General features: G+C 48.1%; 1 protein-coding gene across 8 annotated transcripts in view; it reads right to left on the reverse strand.

Annotated features, from left to right (window-relative positions):
- Dmtn (transmembrane and coiled-coil domain 2 protein Dmtn) overlaps positions 1 to 24,461 on the reverse strand; it is a 230,668-nt gene that overhangs the window by 104,720 nt on the left and 101,487 nt on the right. For 6 of the 8 annotated variants that reach the window (XR_011230328.1, XR_011230327.1, XR_011230326.1 and 3 more), the window contains 3 exons: positions 16,209 to 16,439; positions 12,268 to 12,421; positions 11,535 to 11,623 (listed from right to left, as the gene is read on the reverse strand). Coding sequence is in view for 3 of the 8 variants with exons in the window: in XM_069335948.1 (XP_069192049.1) it covers positions 11,535 to 11,620 (86 nt within the window). In the remaining 5 variants the exon portion in view is untranslated. The remainder of the gene's footprint in view (positions 1 to 11,534; positions 11,624 to 12,267; positions 12,422 to 16,208; positions 16,440 to 24,461) is intronic. The other 2 variants (XR_011230324.1, XR_011230323.1) reach the window with 1 other exon arrangement.

Here is a 24,461-nt window from a genome sequence, read left to right on the forward strand (position 1 = left end):
AGCCAGGTACGGTTGATCAGGTATGATCAACCAGGTACGGTTGATCAGGTATGATCAACCAGGTACGGTTGATCAGGTATGATCAACCAGGTACGGTTGATCAGGTATGATCAACCAGGTACGGTTGATCAGGTATGATCAACCAGGTACGGTTGACCAGGTATGATCAACCAGGTACGGTTGACCAGGTATGATCAGGTATGATCAACCAGGTACGGTTGATCAGGTATGATCAACCAGGTACGGTTGATCAGGTATGATCAACCACGGTCTTGAAGACCGTGAGAGGTTTACCAACACACGGACGCGAGACAAATCCAAACATAATCCAAAGGACGCGAGTGAAATCATTGTCGCTCGCGCAATGGAAAACTGGGTCCGGATTCATCACGCAGTTACGCAAGTACTTACGAACCTGTACATCTTTACTCATTCTCTGACGCCTTTGTTTACATATATTAAACGGCTAATGAGCTCCGAAGCACCAAGAGGCTGTTTACAACAACATATGAATGGAAATTTTCGATGCTCGTTGATTGTTTAATACATGTAGACAAAGCCGCCGAAGATTGAGCAACGAAGTTCACGTTCGTAAGTAATTGCGTAACAGGGGCCAGATTCACGAAGCAGTTCAGAACCCCATCAATCAGGTAACCAGGTATCAACCAGTTACACAAGTACTTACGAACGTGTACATCTTTGATCAATCTTTGACAGCTTTGGTTACATTTATTAAACAGTTTATAAGCGTGAAAACTTCCCAATCAACTGTTGTTATTGTTATAAACAGCCTCCTGGTGCTTCGGAGCTCATTAACTGTTTAATAATTGTAAACAAAGCCGCCAAAGATTGAGAAAAGATGTACAGGTTCGTAAGTGCTTGCGTAGCTGCTTCGTGAATCTGGCCCCCTGGATGGTTACTGAATAATACATAGATCAACCACCCACCTCCAGGGAGTGTCACCACCACCACCCAGCCTCATGCAACGTCATGTCATTAATAACCTGTACTGACAATCTTTGGATACACAATGAAGATGTCCTGAAGAACACGAGAGTGGATAGAGTAACTGAAAAGCTCCTGGAACCTCCCACCTGCAGGTCTTATGCTAAACAATCAATACTGTAATGTTGGAGAGGACAAGCCAGTTACTGCTCGCAGAGTTCTCACACACACACACACACACACACACACACACACACACACACACACACACACACGGCCAGGATCGGGAGAGTCGTTACCAGCAGCCACCTGCCAAGGGCACCCGTAGTCCCACCTGACCCTGGCACTCCCGTCTTGAGGTTATCTCGAAGTTAACTTAACAATCGCAACCGTGACAATGATGGACGTTGTACACACCAGTGTGAAGACACCGGCCTGGCTGCTGGAGGATCAGTGTGTGTGTGTGTGTGTGTGTGTGTGTGTGTGTGTGTGTGTGTGTGTGTGTGTGTGTGTGTCTCAGGGTCCGCTCTCACACGTCTCAAGTCCTCAACCAGTTCGTCCTCGACGCCACTCAAACCCCAATGCTATTACGTCCCACCCTGGTAACTAGTGCCACCCACTCTGGTAACTAGTGTACATCATCCTGGTAACTAGTGTACATCATCCTGGGGTTATTTTAATTTTTATCAGAATGGTTAAAACGAGGAAGGAACTCTAACTATTCTCTATTTGTGTGAGAACAGTCGTTGTTAATACCATATATTACGTTAAAGCTGTGATTGTGTATCACCGCAGTCAGGTGTAGCCATTAACAAGAGCAGCACCAACACCACCAAAATACCTGACCCAACAACTCAAGATTAGGGATAACTGTCTTCAAGTTCTCAACGTTACAATGATATGTATAATGTATGATGTAGCAAGAAAGTAGTGACCGTGTGAATACAATGTGTGACGAAATCCGAAATGAACACCACTTGTCTTATGGTCATTTGCAGGAAGATACGACTCAATTACTCAAGAGTGGATAAAACTACATAAAAGTTCTCTACGTGATGTTAAGAACTATTTGGTGGGTCGTGTTCCAGGGATAACTAGTAAGGAAAAGGCTTAAGATGAGCTGTGGGTAAGGGAAAGTGTTTACGGGCTCGCCATAGCCCGTGCTACTTGGAACATTTTGTTCCAAGTAGCGAATCTTAAACAACAACAACAAGGGAAAGCTCTAAGCCTGCTAGCAAAAGCCGACTTCTCCTGTATCACCTATTGTGAAAAAAATAATACTCCCTGCCTCCCACTACACAACCTGTCCCTATTCCTCCCCACCACCTACATCCTATTTACACACCTCATAACTTTCCCTGATAGTAGAGAGATTTTTTTCAGATGGGGGGAAAGTTTCACAGAGGAAAATTGGTTACCTAGAAATATTTACATGTGGCTGTAATTAATAACTTTGTCTAATTTCTCAGTCAAGTCTCAAGAGTACCCTGGTTGACCTAGCATGTACTGCAGGTACTTGACTAGTACCCTCACGAGGATCTATCTATATATATCTCTATCTATATCTATCTATATCTATCTATATCTATCTATCTATCTTTCTATCTCTCTATCTCTCTCTCTAGCTCTTAATTCTCTCTAGGCTCTCTCCCCCTCTTAATTCCCTGGTTACTAGGATCGTATGCAAGGATCCAAATCTGGCCCCACATGCTTCCAGGATGGTGTCCAAGCACAGTTGAAGACACTGGTGTAAGAGTGCTCGACTTTATTCAACGGGACAAAGGCACCACGACCCCTCGTCATATCGCCTCTGAAACAACTCTAAAAAGAAATCTAGTTTTACAGTGCCGGCAAAAGTAGGTCAGGAGGGTGCCAATTAGTGATTGGGTGAAAAAAAATCGTTCCCGCTCATACAACAGCACTTTTTTCTTCTCCTAAACTCCCCTCCCCTACACACGTACACGTACACGTACACACACACACACACACACACGTACACACACACACACACACACACACACACACACGTACACGTACACACACACACACACACACACACCCGACAAAGCCCAACCACATTCTGTGTACTCCAGCTGCCACCACCACCACCTCTCGTGTACACTTACCATCTGCCTTGGTAATCACTTATTTCGTAACGAAATTACATTATTCAATCATTATTGAATAATGTTATTTTACCTTCTACTAAAATTTCAAAATTTCACCTAAACTTGCTGTGATTATATTTTATATAAATACATATATATATTTATATTTTTTCGTTCATTTTGTAACTAATGCAACAATCAATTTTAACAATTTAACAATTTCCTTTTCTGAGATGCATATTTTTACATATTTACATTTTCTTTCTTTGTATAGTGTGCTGTGTTGGTGGACACAAATTACACTATATTGCTTCACTTGACGTTAAGGGGCGGCGGCCTCGTCAACACAGCACTATACACTATACACGACCACTGTCCCGCCTCGTCCATCCAGCCGGCCACCTTCAAGATGGGCACTCCTCAGGTACCCTCTAAGTGTCTAGTATAATAGGAATTATAATTTGAAGACCTATTGTTCGTTAAGAAGAATGATGTCAGCGTCGTAAGGGCACGGTGAACTACTAGAACATCATCTGGAACATCTTGGATAATACTCTAGGACACTCCAAAAGCAGAGACGGCTGTCGTGTAAAGAATACTGGAGAGGTTGTGTTCTTAACCCTCTCTCCAAGAATGGGGAAAATGTCACCATCTTGTATATATAAAGGTTTCTCTGCAGGGCGGAAAAGGGTCAGATGGGCTGTGTTTGAGTGGTGTGGCGGCTAGGTAGAGCCGGGACATTATGGCCGTGGGGAGCGTGAGTGTATCACCTTGACAGGTGTGGAGAGGTAACCGAGTTATGAGGCGCGCGCGGGATAAAGCGTGTGTGGGGCTGTGGGCGCTGGCGGAGCGTGCGGCTCTCACCAACGCTGCCCGCTTACTGCTTCCTCCCCTTCCCTGCTGCTGCTCCGTCACCCCATCTCTCCCCCACCCACCTACCTACCCACACCCTCAGGTAGTTATACTGTATGTTACACCCGCGTCTCCTCCACATTCTCGTACGCTTCCCCTTCCTCTCGCTACCCTCTAAATTATTCGCCCGGTGAGGCTGTTCAACAGCTGCGACATTGATCTTGCAAAACTCGCTCACTTAATGACTCTCCATTACATATAGAAACTCATTCACAATTATCTAATTCACAATAACATTTTCCTACCCCCTTGCTCTCAGTTCCTAATTCACAATTACATTTTCCTACCCCCTTGCTCTCAGTTCCAGTTCTCTCTCACCTCTCATCTAACGCAAATTACTCACTCTCGAAAGGAGTTTCTTCGTGGACGAAATATATATTCTTCAATTGTGTCCATCCTGTAATTACATCTTAAGTTTTTCTTGTTCGTCTCCAAAATTACTCCTGGTCTATGTGATATTCCCAAAGGTGCACCAAGCCTGAAAGTTTGTCACCAAATATACTCCACGCCCACACACACACTTTCCAAAATATCCACGCCCACACACACACACTTCCCAAAATATCCACGCCCACACACACACACTTTCCAAAATATCCACGCCCACACACACACACTTCCCAAAATATCCACGCCCACACACACACACACTTCCCAAAATACTCCACGCCCACACACACACACACTTCCCAAAATACTCCACGCCCACACACACACACACACTTCCCAAAATATCCACGCCCACACACACTTCCCAAAATACTCCACACACACCCACACACACCCACTTCAACTTAATACTCCTCACTGTTGTGGCACTAATTAATTCCAACATCAGATGCATGATTAAATTGAGTGGCATACAATCTCATTGAAATATATTCGCCATGGTAGTGTAGGTTTCTACCCCCCCCTGGTACTGTTCGTCCCCCACCCACCCACCCACACACACACACACACACGGTTGATTGACGGTTGAGAGGCGGGACCAAAGAGCCAGAGCTCAACCCCCGCAAGCACAATTAGGTGAGTACAATTAGGTGAGTACACACACACCCCCACACACACACACACACACACACACACACACACACACACACACACACACACACACACACACACACACACACACACACACACGTACGTTTGAACCTGTGTGCGTGTGACCGTGACCCCTTCCCCCCTCCTTTACCCCAACACACAGCTTCAGGGCCCCACAGCTTCAGGGCCCCACAGCCTGAAGCTGCTACTGTATAAAATACTCGTGTATTTCATACAGGAGTATTATACGAACCATATACACTGGCTCGAATACCTTGTGGCAGGTGGAGGTGTAGGCTTGGGAGAACACTTGGGAGGAGGCGAGGTTCTCGGGTGTAAAAATCGACTAGCGAAGGAGACCATAAATAACTTGAGAATCCATTACCGTAATCGACGAAGGCGGCGACCTGTCAGACGAGCCCCAGACCCGCCCGCCCTCAGGGTCAATATTGGCCCCCAGATACGCCCTCAGGGGCAATATTGGGCCCCAGATACACCCTCAGGGGCAATATTGGGCCCCAGATACGCCATCAGAGTCAATATTGGGCCCCAGATACGCCCTCAGTGGCAATATTGGACCCCCCAGATACACCCTCAGGGGCAATATTGGCCCCCAGATACGCCCTCAGTGGCAATATTGGCCCCCAGATACACCGTCAGGGTCAATATTAGCCCCCCCCCAGATACACCCTCAGGGTCAATATTGGCCCCCAGATACGCCGTCAGGGTCAATATTAGCCCCCCAGATACACTCTCAGGGTCATACTGGCCCCAGATACGCCCTCAGGGTCAATATTAGCCCCCCCAGATACACCCTCAGGGTCATACTGGCCCCAGATACACCCTCAGGGTCATACTGGCCCCAGATACACCCCTGGGGGTCAATACTGGCCCCCAGATACGCCGTTAGGGTCAATATTAGCCCCCCAGATACGCCCTCAGGGTCAATACCGGCCCCCAGATACACCCTCAGGGTCAATACCGTCCCCCAGATACACCCTCAGGGTCAATACCGTCCCCCAGATACACCCTCAGGGTCAATACCGTCCCCCAGATACACCCTCAGGGTCAATACCGGCCCCCAGATACGCCCTCAGGGTCAATACCGGCCCCCAGATACACCCTCAGGGTCAATACCGGCCCCCAGATACACCCTTAGGGTCAATACCGGCCCCCAGATACACCCTTAGGGTCAATACCGGCCCCCAGATACACCCTCAGGGTCAATACCGGCCCCCAGATACACCCTCAGGGTCAATACCGGCCCCCAGATACACCCTCAGGGTCAATACCGGCCCCCAGATACACCCTCAGGGTCAATACCGGCTCCCAGATACACCCTCAGGGTCAATACCGGCCCCCAGATACACCCTCAGGGTCAATACCGGCTCCCAGATACACCCTCAGGGTCAATACCGGCCCCCAGATACACCCTCAGGGTCAATACCGGCCCCCAGATACACCCTCAGGGTCAATACCGGCCCCCAGATACACCCTTAGGGTCAATACCGGCCCCCAGATACACCCTCAGGGTCAATACCGGCCCCCAGATACACCCTCAGGGTCAATACCGGCCCCCAGATACACCCTCAGGGTCAATACCGGCCCCCAGATACACCCTCAGGGTCAATACCGGCTCCCAGATACACCCTCAGGGTCAATACCGGCCCCCAGATACACCCTCAGGGTCAATACCGGCTCCCAGATACACCCTCAGGGTCAATACCGGCCCCCAGATACACCCTCAGGGTCAATACCGGCCCCCAGATACACCCTCAGGGTCAATACCGGCCCCCAGATACACCCCTGGGGGTCAATATTGGTCTTGATAATGTCTCGTGCGCAGGCACTAGACATTATGAACCTCTCGTGCCTACGCTCCAGAAAGTGTCAATAGTTTCATATTGATCAAGATCAAACTTGCACTGTCCCTAGCTGCAGTTTTGTTCATATTCTGCAAAACTGTTTCTTGCGTCAGACTGCAACCAGCACGCACCAACAATCTTAATGATCAAGATGACAACAAAGAGAGATATGACCGCGTGGGCGGCGATGGGTGGGAGATGGTTTACCCCCTTCCCCCTGTCTGGGGCACGGGGTGGACCTGTCCTTGTCTGGGGCACGGGGTGGACCTGTCCTTGTCTGGGGCACGGGGTGGACCTGTCCTTGTCTGGGGCACGGGGTGGACCTGTCCTTGTCTGGGGCACGGGGTGGACCTGTCCTTGTCTGGGGCACGGGGTGGACCTGTCCCTTGTCTGGGGCACGGGGTGGACCTGTCCCTTGTCTGGGGCACGGGGTGGACCTGTCCTTGTCTGAGGCACGGGGTGGACCTGTCCTTGTCTGGGGCACGGGGTGGACCTGTCCTTGTCTGGGACACGGGGTGGACCTGTCCTTGTCTGGGACACGGGGTGGACCTGTCCTTGTCTGGGACACGGGGTGGACCTGTCCTTGTCTGGGACACGGGGTGGACCTGTCCTTGTCTGGGACACGGGGTGGACCTGTCCTTGTCTGGGTCACGGGTCACGTGTCTCAAGTACGTGCACGGACACAAGGGGACACCAGACGGGGAGGGATGTTAACGACATACTAAGTATATCGGCACAAAATACAACACCAAACAATGGATATAAACTTGAGAAGTTCTGATTCAACCAAAACCTGGGTAAATACTGGTTTGGAAACCGGGTTGTTGATTTATGGAACAAAATTACCGGGTAATATAATAGACGTCATATCGTTGGATTTTGACAAGCGCAGGTTAGATGTATACGAGTGAGTTTGGGAGGATTTAAGTAGCTGCTGCCTCGAGTGACTCAATAGGCCTTTTCCTAACTGTATGTTGCGTATAAACGAGATTACCAGAGCCTTATTGGCACAGAAATATCGTATCATGTCCCCAACAGGAACAGTCAAACCGGAGGGAACCATGCTCTATGGCGCAACAAGACAACTCGGCTCCTGCCTAGAGGATAAAAGCCAAGAACTATGCATCCTATCTTACAGACAGTAAAGGACCCATACAGGCCACATTCGACTGGCCTCGGCGTCGTGGACGTACAGTGCCCTTCACCGTCAAGTAGTGGTCCCCCTGGCAGGACAGGCGTCCCTCCCCCCCGAGTGAGAGACTCCAGCAGTGTTGGGGGAGGGGGGGAGGGGAGGGGGGGGGGCTGGCCACAACACTCCACTAACAACACGATTATGTGGCAGTCCACCACCAAGGTCTTGTAACCATCTTTCACACTACGTGTATAAAAACCACTACACATGAAACACTACTGCATACTACATGGAAATGTGCACTACATGGAAATGTGCACTACATGAAAATGTGCACTACATGGAAATGTGCACTACATGAAAATGTGCACTACATGAAAATGTGCACTACATGAAAATGTGCACTACATGGAAATGTGCACTACATGAAAATGTGCACTACATGGAAATGTGCACTACATGAAAAGCTACTGTACAATACTGAAAAGCTATTACACACTACATGGCAAAAACTACTACATCATGAAAAAAAAACATTTCATGAAAAACTACTACACAGCAAAACTACCCGCCCCCCCCCCTGCATAAGACACTATCACACATCTCATGAAAACGTTGTACAATCCTTGCCAAGATGGTCAAGACTTAATATGACAAGCCAAGTGAACACCGGAAGAGGTGGTGGTGGAGGAACACCCCGCCGGAGCCACGTCAAGAACGCCGGGGCAAGTGATCACACCTGCTTGATGGGGTTCTGGGAGTTGTTCTACTCCAAGCCCGGCCCGAGGCCAGGGCTTGACTTGTGAGATGCTCTAATATATATTAACAAAACCAGGGCCAAGATTCACAAAAGCACTTACGAACCTGTACATCTTTTCTCAATCTTTGGCGGCTTTGTTTCCAATTTTTAAACAGTTAATGAGTTCCGAAGCACCAGGAGGCTGTTTATAAGAATAACAACAGTTGAATGGGAAGTTTTCATGCTTGTAAACTGTTTAATAAATGTAACCAAAGCCGTCAAAGATTGAGGAAAGATGTACACGTTCGTAAGTGCTTGCGTAAGTGCTTTCGTGAATCTGGCCCCAAAAGTTAAAAACCCTTACAGATATGGAGCACGTTGCAACATTCCGAACCGACACACCACACACACTTGGACACAATACAACTGGACAACAATCATGAGATCTTTTGATTAGTTAAGGAAAAGTGATTCCTTATTACTACCTTATTAAAAGTGATTCACACATTACTACCTCGATTTAAGAGTTACAATAAATGTTTAACGTGATGCACATTGCCCTCGGTGACTGTAACTAGCGGTGCTGTATTCACTGACCAACCTGTCCAAAATATGACGTAGTATATTTAATCTTAGCGAATCTAATCTAATCGAATCTATAATATTATCTAATCGAATCTTAGCGGCTCACAAACCTCAAAGTTTTCTATTCGTGGATCCACCGGTTAGGTCCACCATTAGGTTAGTCCCAGGCAATCTTGTACACCATTTTTATGACGTAACAACATGAGAGGACGGGTTGAAGACACAAGCTTCCACGCCACGCTGGCCTGGGTAATTGCCTAGATCTAGATAAATAGACATCGGTGGCTCTGTCCTACCACTTGTGGACGGTCGAGGATTGAACGCCGACCAGCAAAAGCGAGAACTTCCAGCCCAATTGGTTGGACAGTGAGCACCTGTTGGCCCCGTTTACTACCTCCGCCGTTGTTACTGATGTCTGCGGCTCCTGTTTATCGAGCCGAACAACGGAGCGTATTAGTCACCGTTATTGAGTCTGAAAACTTTCCGGTGAAGGGCGGTGATGGCCACCACGACGCCTGCTATCACTGACACTGACACTGACACTGACACACACACACACACACACACACACACACACACACACACACACACACACACACACACACACACACACACAGAGGCAGACAAGCACGCACACGCATGTATTACAGGCTGAGTAGAAAGCGCTCGGGGGGCGTAGTCCTAAGGGCCCGGGTTCGATTTCTCACAGGCAGAAACAAATGGGCAGAATTGATTTCACCCTGATGCTCCTTTTCACCTAGCAGTAAATAGGTACCTGGAAATTAAACAGCTGCTACAGGCTGCTTCCTGGGTGATGTCTGCGTTAAAAATAAACATATGTAGTAGATATGATAGAGAATTTTGGGCTGGGAGTCAGTACATTAGACAGCCAATTGTTTGAAAGACAGGGTCCAAGAGCTAACAGCTCGGCCCTGCAGGCAGAAAAACAGTATTGCGGACATACGCGCGAGCACACATGCATGCAAACGTAGCCAAACACACACAATAACACACGCATACATACATTAGAACCTGTATGTTAGTTGAGTGACAGTTGAGAGGCGGGACCCAAGAGCCAGAGCTCAACCCCCGCAAGCACAATTAGGTAAGTACATTCTGAAACGTAAGGAAGTGGAGCTTAAATGCAATATTAAAGAAAATTAGTTAATGCTTTGGTATTGACCATGTCAAATTCCATGGGGTGCCGGGGAGAGAAAAAGCAAAAATATTTGAACACTAAATACAAGAGACCCCCCTTAATTTTCTTGAAAAGAGAAAATAGAACACCAAATCGTAGGACAGAAAACGTGAGCGACTGAGCTTACGTAGGGGAGACTCAACACTTTTGTGACCAGTCACCACACGCTACTGAATGCTGCCGGCGATTATCACAAACGATATTTGAGCTCGTGATGCTCTCAGTCATCTGACAATTACTATATAACTTCTTTTAGAAAATATAATTGTGACAACATCACTAATAATTCACACACAACGTGGGAAACAAGCCCAAGGCAGCATTTGACTTTATCAACAATACTGTAGCGTTAGCAACCATCGCAGAACTAAATGGCCATGTATGAACTAGCAGCAGCAGTAACATGTTGAACCTTATCTCAAAGTGTAGTGGGTTGAGGCAAGTATGGAAGGTGCAAGTGCGGAGAGGGAAAGCAAACTCGGCGTATGGAGGTGAGCCACGGCAGTACAGGAAGATCGGTGGACCCAAGGTGGTGGTGTGGTGCAGCCCGCGGTACCGCTCAGCTCGTCTATGGGCCGCTGAGCCTCAACAACATTACTGCTCAGGCTGTGTAGAGAGAATTTATAGCAGTAGAGGAAGCAAGAGCAGCGGTGAAAAGGGCCGACAGCGAAAACTTTTCCTCAAGCAGCTGTGCTAATCTTTGTTTACCAGTCACAAAACTGTCAAACTGTGTCAAACGGCGTCCCAGCTGCCAACACTACACCCTCCACCGGTAAACTATTTTGACTTGTGGTTATACAAACGAAACATCTAACCATTATATCAGATGTTTCGATTAATAATTCATACGGTAATGATCATTTACTGATGAAACGGTTACTAGGGTAGTTTGGAGCGGAGACGCGGATGACCCACTCTGACCAGCGCTCTGACTGGCAGACAGGCGCAACACACCTGGGAAATCAGTGCGAGTGCGTATGGCCTCAAACATGGCGGAGGACGGCCTCACCTGAGCACCTGAGGTAAGGAAAATTGGCGGACGAGAGCCGGGTGAGTGCGCCGGTTTCTCAGCGTGGGCGTGCTTGACTTCTGCATGACCTGTCGTGTGAGAGACCCGTTGTGAAGCAGCCACCACTAATCTACACCACGCTCCTCCCCCACACATGCCCCCGCCACACACACACAACCTACCCGTCACCTTCACCAGCAACATTCCTCCTGTCAACGTTCCTGTACGCGCAGTGGTAGAATGCGTCTCGCAGAAAGTACTCAACATGCCAATTGACAGTACTCAATCTCCCAATACATAAAATGCGAACTGAGATTGACACTTGCATACAGCAGAGCCAAAATAAAGATATTAGTGGTCTGTTATTGATTAGTAATCCTATGATGCTTGGAGCGTCACGTAACTCTTTACATTAAATTTTTTAGATTAGCTAATACTCATTTTCTATTTATATCAAAAACTAAATAAAATAAACAAAAGAGTAGGCAGCAGGTGAAGCGCTTCTGTCCCGTAGTTAAACGGTGTGTATGCGGATTAAGTCTACGGAGAGGCTTACCCGTGTTTCACTATCAAACCTTTTTGTCCTGTTGTTGGAGGAACCAGCACAGCAGACAATGAAGCATTGCTTAGTGATAACGTAATGAATAGTCTGAATCAAAATATCAGTACCAATATTATGTAATAAAACCATTGACAAAATCCGACATTTATGTGAACAGTGATGAGTACTTACAGGTTATGTGCGTGCCTGAGTAGCGTGGGCGGCGTTGAGTGAGCTGGCGTGGCTGAGTGGGCGTGCGGGCGGGCAGGTGAGGACCCCCGGGAGTTAGTGCCTGGCTCTTCCCCCCCACCACCACCACCACCACCGACACGACGCGCGGTGCCTCCTGTACCATGGGGGGCACAACCAAATAGGTTAGTCTCTCCTGAAATAACATTCGCACAACACATCATAACAAGAGAGAGTGGGAGCAGAGAAAGAATAACTCTGACAACCTTATTGTTGTCGGTTATTACGCATTACTTGACATTAATTTATGAAAAACTACCAATATTGTCATCAACATATTACTACCTCTTCAAACACCCGACAATGATAAATCAACCACATGCGGGCCGCTCCAAGCAACTGCCTGTTGAACCAAGTTATCACACGTCAAAGCTGGCTCCAAACAGGGCTTCGGGAATGATAGGCCTCTCAGAGCCCACTCCAGGTATACAAGTTAACACAGTGTTTGGGGTTGGTTGTTCACACCTGACTTCTCTGCCATAGTGTAGACCTTCAGAGTGCACAAACTAAATCAATCAATTGCTGGATAAGTCACATGTTGGGTGTCCAGTGACAGCTCTGGTTGTCCTGATTTCTATTACTGCATAATGACTCTTGTATGATAATTGGATTCATTAGGGCGAAGAATACCAGAAACAAAGTACGTGAGGGTAGCCAAGAAGTCATCTTGTATGGCTGTAGCTGTGACAATTTGATCAAAGGTAGAGCGTAGGCGATCAGATATCTCAACCGTTATGCCGTCAGCGTGACAGGAGTGAGACCCTGGCATGAGCCCATCTCGCGACCGCCCATCAGACGGACGGACGCCTGCGGGAATGCTTCACTTCTACTGGCTAGTTCGTAGCCACCGCCGCTCCGGCGCAGGCAATCGCTCGAACACTCAGCGATTGTAAGTGCTCAAGCACTTATCCATCACTCTGACTAGGTCCTCCGCTACACGAGAAACGCACTACAAGTTTTTCTTCTCTTTAGCCAAGGAGGCAAAATCACCTCACAAAGGAGTCCAGTAATGCCTTACTTTACTTCACGTTACTTACTTTACTTAATTTGAATCACAGATTCATTGGCTCATTATTTCTGATAAAGCGAGAACTTTCAACTTTGCGAGAATACTAGAACTTTGAAGACTAGTGTTAAAGTTGTTTACAGACAAGAGAGACTTCGTACAGGCTCATACCACGTGCGGTGTGAAGTTTCATACAGGTTCATACGACACGCGGCGACTGCAGTAGAGTGTGAGTGGACAAGAGTGAATGTTCGAATGAAAAGGTAACGAAGTACTCTATAGGGAGAGGGGAAGGGGGAGGCCAAGGGGAAGGGGGGGAGGGGAAGGGGGAGGGGAAGGGGGAGGGGAAGGGGGAGGGGAAGGGGGAGGGGAAGGGGGAGGGGAAGGGGGAGGGGAAGGGGGAGGGGAAGGGGGAGGGGAAGGGGGGAGGGGAAGGGGGAGGCCAAGGGGAAGGGGTCAATACTGTCTAGGAACATATTGTCCTATGATAGTATTCACTTGAAATATATTTGTATTTATTTTTAAGTTCCCTTTACATTAGGAAAGCCTTAATTTGATGAGGATTTTTTCATGAATTTTTAAATGAAAGTTTATTTTTGGTAAGGATTTTTTCCTCAATTTCTTTTCATTTATTAAATTTAGAAAAGTACTGAAAATATAATTTCTTGCATGATTGAAAACCCAAATTCTTTGACCTGGTTGGCAGTGATCTCTGCCTTGCAGAGGTCACACCAGAGGTCAAGTAGCCTTGGCCCTAACAAAGGTCAAGTAGCCTTGACCTCTGATAGGGGTCTGGGGTCAGATTCACGAAGCAGTTACGCAAGCACTTACGAACGTATACATCTTTCCTCAATCTTTCACGGCTTTGGTTACATTTATTAAACAGTTTACAAGCACGAAAACTTCCCAATCAACTGTTTTTATTGTTATAAACAGCCTCCTGGTGCTTCGCAGTTCATTAACTGTTTAATCATTGTAAACAAAGCTGCTAAAGATTGAGAAAAGATGTACAGGTTCGTAAGTGCTTGCGTAACTGCTTCGTGAATCTGGCCCCTGGCCTTCGAGTATCTTCCATGTATACATTATGTGATACCTCTCTCATCTCCTTTCTACAGAGTATATTTCGAGAGTTTTGAGAAGATCCCAATAATTTAGGTTCTCAGTGGAGATTAGTGCCCTGGATGTACAGGTCAACCACCACCTTGGTCTCTGTCTCCTGTCACAACTGAAGAAACATTGACTTGAGGCACCCACACACCTCACTGTCAAACCCGTCACTTGTGAGTGTCGTTTAAGGCTGTAGCTTTTCCTTCACTTGCAAGGCCAGTTATATAATTACTTCCGTTGCCCTGTAACTGTTTTGATGCCTGTATGGTGGTAAATACCTACACGATGTTATCGTATTTGTGCAAGTATAGGGTTTTGTCCTTGGTGTTAATACCTGTGGTCCTGGTGGGAGCGTCTGGACGGGGGAGCGTCTGGACGGGGGCCGCGTCTGGACGGGGGCCGCGTCTGGACGGGGGCCGCGTCTGGACGGGGGCCGCGTCTGGACGGGGGCCGCGTCTGGACGGGGGCCGCGTCTGGACGGGGGCCGCGTCTGGACGGGGGCCGCGTCTGGACGGGGCCGCGTCTGGACGGGGGCCGCGTCTGGACGGGGGCCGCGTCTGGACGGGGGCCGCGTCTGGACGGGGGCCGCGTCTGGACGGGGGCCGCGTCTGGACGGGGGCCGCGTCTGGACGGGGGCCGCGTCTGGACGGGGGCCGCGTCTGGACGGGGGCCGCGTCTGGACGGGGGCCGCGTCTGGACGGGGGCCGCGTCTGGACGGGGGCCGCGTCTGGACGGGGGCGCGTCGTATACTGCGTGTATTTGATACAGTTGGTGGAAGGCCTTAGACATTTCTAGCAAGTCTCTTTGTCTCCATCTTACTAAAATCAACCCCCTTGTCTGTAGAATTGCGGCCGTTCCCCGATAGCTTTACTACATTTGATTTCATTTCCCAGGTTTATCTGAATGGAAATATTGGATATAACATTTATCTCGTTTAGTGCAATAAAACGTTCAACTTTTAGAACGTCGTTCACCTGTATTTCGAGCGTTCCTGCAACTCTCTGAACGACTAAAAATACACGTTCTCTAACCATTATCTACACGCATGATGTCGCAAAGTTACCCGCTCAGGCGGCGTTTCTCTTGGCATGCGGTTCAGTATGAGTGTGAGTGGGGCAGTGAGAGGTTCTCATACTGCCCCACTCACGCTAAATATACAACCTGTCCTCTTAAAAAGAACGTCGCTTTTGACCGTTTGCCCGTATGGCCGAATATGGACGTAATTTGAAAATGAAAAAAAAAATGAAAATAAATTTGGGATTTTTTTTTCAACAACAGTAAGTTAAGGGTTCTCTGATAGGTTAGGAGGGCAGGAAATTCTCAAAGTTTCAAAACGTTATGAAAAACGTTAATTGAAAGTTCCTCTTCTAAGCTGTCCGAGGAGGGCCGGACGACTCAAACAGAAAACTGAACAGTACGTCACTTTTGTGAGTCGATTTAATTTCAAATTGCGTCCAAATTTGGCCATAGTGCGCATACGAGCCAAAAGTGACATTTTTAAGAGGACGGGTGGAAATATAAGCTTCTCACTCACATTCAGACTGACGTATTCCTGGGAGACTTGTCAACAGCGGCAGAATGCCGTTGTCTGCCCCAAACATTGTAAACAATACAAACTCTCTACTTCAACGGCACACAATTAAAGTGTACTTTAACACCTACATTTTACATCTTTTACCTTGCAACAGTCACCTTGTGGGGCGTGGTGGGCGTGGCGGTACTCACGTGGTGGGCGTGGCGGTACTCACGTGGTGGGCGTGGCGGTACTCACCTAGCGAGGCGTCGCGGGCGTGGTGGTGTGAATCAGACGAAGCGTCTCTGCTTCGGGAACGTATATGGCCACGCCCACGGGCGTTCTCAGGACGGGAGGTAGGCGTGGAGATGTCGTGAGGGGCGTGGGTGCCGTGGGCGTTGTCCATGGCCATGGGCGGCGCCCACGCAAGGCGCCCCGTCACGTCATGGGCGGTGAACCGCCCATCCTCGCAGCCCCACAACCCTCAACCTGCGGAGAGAACAGTCTTTACTCTAGTGAACCCGGACGTTTCTAACTGTAATACAAAAGACCAGTTAACTGGCTGAAGATCCACCCTCCTGACCAGTTAACTGGTTCAAGTCCCACATCTTGAACATCCTACTCACGGTACCTGTGTGGTTTTCAAGACTACAAATATACGATAAAAGGTGTTTTATAGAGGGGTGCATATTTTCCTCAGGTCTTAGACCTTACTCGACTACTGCGACAATGGCCACGCTCGACTACCACCCTACACACTTACACGTTAAGTCAAAGTGCAGCGACGAACATGAGCACTTGCCTCAAGCAAGGACAATGCATATTCAAGTAGCCACAATCAGCAGCTCATCATGGTTCAGTCCATAGTGATGTGCCTGGGGGTGGAGGGGGGTGGAAGGAATGGTGCCCAACTACTTGTGTACGGTCGGGGATTGAACGCCGACCTGCATGAAGCGAAACCGTCGCTCTACCGTGCAACCCAAGTGATTGGGTAAGAGTTTTTATTATTATTATTATTATTATTATTATTACTATTATTATTATTATTATTATTATTATTATTATTATTATTATTATTATTATTATTATTATTATTTTCTACCACAAACGTGGCCACACATTTACAATGCTAACCAGGATATATACATTTTCTTCTGTCCTCCATGGACAGGGTTAGGGAAGTGTTAAACATATAGTTCAGGGGTTTATTGAACAATCGACCACAGAAGGTGATTCGGTGCTTTTAAAATGCTAAGCTAACCTACATACGTAAATACATAGATACACAGATTTACGTATGCCCTACATAAAGTGTTCGATGTGTCTTTTACATAGTGTCATTAATGTGCATTTACAAAGGTGAAAGGTAATTCTGATCAGCTTCCATATGTACTTTATACACATACACACACACACACACATACATATATACATACATGTATACATACATATATACACACACATGCATTCACATACATTTGTCTCTTTTACTCTGACAGGGTGAGATAGCTGATAGAGAAACTAGTGTGCAATTAAGCACTTAATCACTGAAGGTGATGAAGGTGCTTTTACAAGCTCAGGTTATATAGTTACATCACGTAAATACATTATATAATTGATACATTACATGGTTAATCTTGGGTACAAGTCCAATATATCAAGTGTTCCAGTACTCATATAGTAATTACACAGTTCAGCATACCTTAGCCCAGGAGGGCGAAAGTCAGTCAATATGGGACATTCTACAATATAATGTTCAAGAGAATGCATGTTTTCTCTTTCACAAAGTTGACACATTGTGTACTCGAAATTTGGGTTTTGAGAAAGCTGCCAGGTACGTCTATATCCCAGGCGTATTCTGGCCACTATAACATCACATTGCCGGGTTCTTGTTCTATTAGTCCCATATGTGAATGTCTCCTCACGATATCTATCATAATATTTAATGCTACAACTTTCAGGTCTTTGTGAATTTGTTAGGTCTGTGAGATCTTCATTAGATATTTGTTTAAGTATTCTCTTTGTCACTGCTAATGAAACACCCATATCAATTTCTACCACGGCTTTTCTGCAGGCTGTCTATGCAAGCATATCAACAGTGTCATGCCTTGAGATGCCAGCATGTGATGGTATCCATAGGAATTTAATTTCAAATCTGTTTTCTTTAGCAGCTAAAACATTCATTCGAATATCACTGACTATTTTCTGAGTGTCACTACTATGTGCGTTCAATGCCAGGAGTGCACTCTGCGAGTCACAGTATATAAGTCCATTGCCTTGGTGGTCCAAGACGGCAGGTTCGATCCCATCACGTTCTTGTAATTCCAGCTAATTTCTCCATCAGTTGGCGAGACTGTGGAGATCATACGGCCCAGCATACACGTATGTACTTAAGCTCTTGTTAGCCATCAGTCTCTCACTATGGAGTCAGTCGGTCAAGCTGAGGCCATAAGTCCGGTGGGTTAGGGGTCGATAGTTGGGGGGTAACTGGGCGGTGAAGGGCTGTAGCTGGCTGCCCCGCCGTCACCAGCGCCCCGCCGCCGCCACTCTCATACCTGCTTGATGGGGTTCTGGGAGAGTTCTTCTACTCCCCAAGCCCGGCCCGAGGCCAGGCTTGACTTGAGAGTTTGGTCCACCAGGCTGTTGCTTAGAGCGGCCCGCAGGCCCACATATCCACCACAGTGCGGTTGGTCCGGCACTCCTTGGAGGAAACAATCTCCGTGAAACCAACCAGGAAGGCCCTCACTCTAGCATCGTGACACACGGGGCAACCGTGTAGTGTGGACAAGTTGTATACTCTGTCTGCTCACGACTGCCGTCAGACTGCCGTCGTACTGTGGGCCTGCGGGCCGCTCCAGGCAACAGTCTGTTGGAACAAGCTCTCACAGGTCAAGCCTGGCCTCGGGCCGGGCTTCACCTAGCAGTAAATAGGTATCTGGGAGTTTGATAATACGGGCTGCATTCTATGGATGTAATCACCTAGTTGTACTCACCTAGTTGTGTTTGCGTTGGTTGAGCTTCGGCTCTTTGGTCCCGCCTCTCAACTGGCAATCAATCAACTGTTACTAACTACTACTACTACTACTACTAACTAATTTTTTTCACGCGCGCGCGCGCACACACGTCACCTACGAAACTATGTACAGACACACCTTGAACACTGTTTATGAAGGACAGACGTAATTCTGTGAATTTATGTTCGTAAGTTAGATTAGAATTTTATAAGCACTACAATCACCTTCTGTGATTGATTGTTCAATAAATCACCTAACTATATGTTTAACAGATCCCTAACCCGGTCACTGGAGGACAGAAGAATTGTATATGTGCTGGTTAGTCACATATGGGTGGCCACGTCAGTCACATATGGGTGGCCACGTCAGTAGTAAAACAAAATAAACAAACAAACTACGGCCCACCTCTTACAACACACACACAAACTACGGCCCACCTCTTACAACACACACACAAACTACGGCCCACCTCTTACAACACACACAAACTAGCACCAACAACACACACTAACCAACTCTAAGATCACAACACCCAATCTCCCATTTAAGCAAATAAAGCAAAGCACACACAATAAATCATAGAGAAGTCCTACAACAGCTTGTCACTGTGAAACCCTTCACAATATCTAGCCAAGAAACCTGTCAGCGGTAATGTGGAGCAGCCGAGCTTCCGCACACCCCAGGGGGCCAGGTGACTGTGGACGGTTACACAGTCACGCCGGCGCCAGGCGACTGTGTGGACTGTTACACAGTCACGCCGGCGCCAGGCGACTGTGTGGACTGTTACACAGTCACGCCGGCGCCAGGCGACTGTGTGGACTGTTACACAGTCACGCCGGCGCCATGCGACTGTGTGAACAGTTACACAGTCACGCCGGCGCCATGCGACTGTGTGAACAGTTACACAGTCACGCCGGCGCCATGCGACTGTGTGGACAGTTACACAGTCACGCCGGCGCCATGCGACTGTGTGGACAGTTACACAGTCACGCTAGGAAGTCTATCAACGGTACACACACTCCCGGGCACCACGAGCCGCCAATCACAAGACCTACAGTATCGCGTGACATACCAATCACCTGGGAGATGAACAGTATATATACGAAGCCAGAAAATGCCACAAACACAACACAACCTGGAGGTTGGTGGTCTGGTCGACCAGACTGCTAGACGCGACTGTCAATCTCCATTTGCTCTCTTTCAACTTTTGGGTAGTTCTCCAGTTACCAGTGATGTATTATATAGTGAGTGGCAAGCATAGTTCTTCTGCTCCTTCTGTTAATATCCATAATGATATTCTAAGTCTTTGTAACGTCCAGTTCTGGCACATGCGTCCTTACCTCACGTCTGGTAATCTCAAATTCCTCCAGTGGTGCCTGGTTTAATGGTTTAACCACCCCTCTCTTAGTTCAGAAACTTCTTGCTCTATTGTGAAGACCTCATTGAATCCCTTGTTGAATTCCTCTCTCACACACCACCTTGTCATTCTCAGTAAACCTGTTCGCCCATATTCTCAGTGTCATTACCTGTTCCTTCACTGTTGTTTGCCTCCTGATGGTGTGGTGGTGAAGCAATTTATTGTGTGTACTCACCTAGTTATGCTTGTGAGGGCTGAGCTCTGGCTCTTTGGTCTCGCCTCTCAACTGCCAATCAACTGGTTAATGTGTGTGCGTATGCGTGAGTGTGCATGTGCGGGTGAGTGTGCGGGTGAGGGTGTGTGCATGTGCGGGTGTGGGTGAGGGTGTGTGGGGGCGCGTGGAGCAAGGTGGCAGTGCAGCAGTCCTCAGTGGTCTGGATCAATGATTCTATTCCTGATGCCAGGTACCCAACTACACCAACCACCACCACCACAACCACCACCACCCACCACCAGCCATCACCACAAACGTCACCCTAAACCTAAGTCTGCAACACAGCCTGACAATAAACACCCCACCACGTATAGAGAGGAAGGAGGGGGGGTGAAGAAGGGGGGTGTGTGAGGAAAGAAGGGGGGTGTGTGAGGAAAGAGGGGGGGGTGTGAGGAAAGAGGGGGGGGTGTGAGGAAAGAGGGGGGGGTGTGAGGAAAGAGGGGGGGTGGGGTGTGAGGAAAGAGGGGGGGGTGGGGTGTGAGGAAAGAGGGGGGGTGGGGTGTGAGGAAAGAGGGGGGGTGGGGTGTGAGGAAAGAGGGGGGGGGGGGGCGAGGAAGGAGGGGCCGAGGGAGGCGCGGTGAGGGGGGGAGGGAGGAAGAGGGGAAGCATTGAGTTACCAAAATATTGACCAATGTTGTCAGTGTTACCTGCCATTGTTTACTAGCAGGATCAAGCACTCGTCCCCCCGGCCGCCCCCGTGGGGTGCCAGTTTTAGCTCGGCTCGGTGCCCGGGGCACTCTGACGGGGGAGGGGAGAGTGCCAGGAACTCAAAGCATGCACTACACCCCAGCACGCACCCCATCACTCACGGGGGAGTGGAGTGAAGCATGTTCATCCCACATCAATGACGTGCGCCGAGGGACACCAGGAACTTCTTGAAGTGGTGGTGGTAACATTCGTGGTGTGGCGTGTTCATGTGTGTTCAAACTCCACTAACGAGCCAATCACTCGCGTCACTAACGAAACACTACCTTCGCTAACTCACCACTCGCACCCGTAACCTGCCTAACCACTTCTTTCACTCGCTAACCACGTAACTTACCAACCAACCAACCAATCCCTAACCTCACAAGCTAACAACTAGCCTGGCCAGCCAACCACTAGCTTCACTACCAAGGTTATCTTGAGATGATTTCGGGGCTTAGCGTCCCCGCGGCCCAGTCCTCCTTTTTGTTATCCCCCTCCCCCCCAGGAAGCAGCCCGTAGCAGCTGTCAAACTCCCAGGTATCTATTTACCGCTAGGTGAACAGATTCATCAGAGTGAAAGGAACTCTGTCCATTTGTTTCCGCCTCCACCGGGGATCGAACCCGGAACCTCAGGACTACGAATCCGAAGCGCTGTCCACTCAGCTGTCAGGCCCCCTTCCCCCACACCATCATAAAAGTGAGATGATGCCTTAGAAACAGGGGAAGGGAATTCATTTGTCCAGTTTCTTGTGCGTGGACTGAGCGAGTTCTTGTTCCATTAAGACAAAAGTGAGGACAAAAGGTATTATCAACGCAATATTTCAGCAATATGAACACTGTACCTGCAACAGCACCTGGTTGCAACACAATACCTCCTCACCCACCCGACCGGGGAGCCGGTCGGCCGAGCGGACAGCACGCTGGACTTGTGATCCTGTGGTCCTGTCACGGGCTGCTTCCTGGGGGTGGAGGCCTGGTCGAGGACGGGGCCGCGGGGACACTAAAAAGCCCCGAAATCATCTCAAGATAACCTCAAGATAACCCTTCCGTGTAGCCTTCACTGAACTCCAAAACTAATCAAGTCTTAAGACATTACTAATCAAACTGATGTAAATCAGGTCTTTCAACGGGCCGCAGAAAATAACACGTTTAATAAGAATAACTTTCAGCTTCTGTACTATGGTAAAAACGGAAATATCAAAACGGAAACCACATATAAAACGCAGTCAACTCACACAATAAAACGAAAAAAAGTTAATAAAGTTGTTAGTAACAACCACGTCGGAAGACTTTACTTTTAAAGAACACAATAAAGTAGCTGTCACAACTGCAGGAAAAAAAAAGAACCTTTCAAACAAGAGATGCCAGACCAATTATGGTACCTTTTTAAGGAACAAGTACTCTCTAGTATGGAATATTGTTGCACAGTAACAGCCCCATTCACAGTTGAAGAAGTTGCTCATCTGGAGAACGGTGCAGCTCATGTTTACTGCCCGAAGCCCTTCAATAAACAGCTAAATTATTGGGAAAGTTTAAAATGACTAAATCTATATTGTCTAGAGCGCAGGCGGGGTGGGGAGGGGGGGAGGGAGAGAGAAAGGGGGTAGGGAGGGAGGGAAGAAGGGAGGGAGGGAAGGAGGGAGGGACGGGGGGGGGGGGAGAGAGAGAGACTGACTTTTAATTTGGAAAATATTAAAGGACCTGGTTCCAAATCTGCACACGGACACAGCTCCTCATGAGACCAGTAGGCATGGCAGGATGTGCAGAATACCACCATTGAAATGCAGAGATGCAATACGTCCGCTGAGACACTATCAACAAAGGACCAAGACGTAGTTTTGTAGTGCGCGTAGTTTTTCCATTACAAAACTATTAATTCCTTATACAAGGCCTATATAGTCATACTGTTTTAGAACTTGTACAAATTATGTCACATCTGTCATCCAAGTATGAGATCCGTGTCACAAAAGTTATATGTCCTATATACATCTCATCCAGTCCTTGTAGCATCACACACCTTAACAGGCGTAAGAGCCTTGCACAATGTGTACATGCTATGTGGAGGACAGAAAAAAAATGTGTACTTTCTTCTGTCCTCCGTGGACAGAGTTAGAGGCCTGTTTACCAAAACAGTGTAGGGATTGAGCCGTCATCCACCTGAGGCTAGTTGAGTTAGGGTGATGGTGTCGGCTAGCCAGGGCCTCGACTTAACTACTAGTTACTACCCAACCTAAATTAAGATGAGCAGCTGGGGTGAGGCCAGTGGCCGCCTGCGGCAACTATCTAATCTGAGGCTAAACTTAGCGTCCGTCGGCAACACTACCTACTGCTCAACGCCTACCTTAGAGACCCTTAGACGTATGGAAAAACAAGGTTTGTTGTCTCATAGGCCAGTGTAAGCAGTCTGACCTTTCTTCACCGCATAAGCCCTTATCCTCCACTACACAATGGACACAATATATCCCAGGAGCGGCGCCGGTTCCACGGTGAATATACGTCGTCATCGTTGAGCTAACGTCGAATTGAGGTCGATAACGATAATTCGGGTGTTGAGCCGGCGCGCCACACATGGATATTGTGCTCACTGAGTACACCATTTCGCACACACACGCTCACTTGTCCCACTGGATAGTCTAGCCTGGGATTGCTAAGCAGCAGCTCTGAGAGATGCAGCCATGTCCAGGACATAATCACTAATATATCGTCCTCAACAGCACTATACTATTGGTGGGAGGCGTCTGTGCCAACAATAGGACGCGACGTATTTCTATTTTTATGGCAAATAAGAGACGCCCCATTTTCCATTCGTTCCATCCAAAGCAGCTCCAAGTACCATTGTTTTTCAAGGATGGGTTGAACGAATCCAAGATAAAACAAACAACCCATCATGATGACGTAAACTGGTTGAGAGAGAGAGAACCCCGAGGTGTGGTGGTGGACTGGGCCCCCTAGAGAGGCGGGCCCGATGGGGTACGGGCTGTGTGGGGCACATGCTCTCCCTCACCTGCTTGATGGGGTTCTGGGAGTTGTTCTACTCCCCAAGCCCGGCCCGAGGCCAGGCCTGACTTGTGAGACCTTGGTCCTTTACACTACACTACACTCAGAAATCACAATAGCGTGATGCATCAAATGAACAAATCAACAAGGGCCATGAAGAGGGTTCGAACCTACGTCCGAGA

The sequence above is a fragment of the Procambarus clarkii genome, chromosome 34 (genome assembly GCF_040958095.1).
Source record: "Procambarus clarkii isolate CNS0578487 chromosome 34, FALCON_Pclarkii_2.0, whole genome shotgun sequence".
Lineage (NCBI taxonomy): Eukaryota > Metazoa > Arthropoda > Malacostraca > Decapoda > Cambaridae > Procambarus > Procambarus clarkii.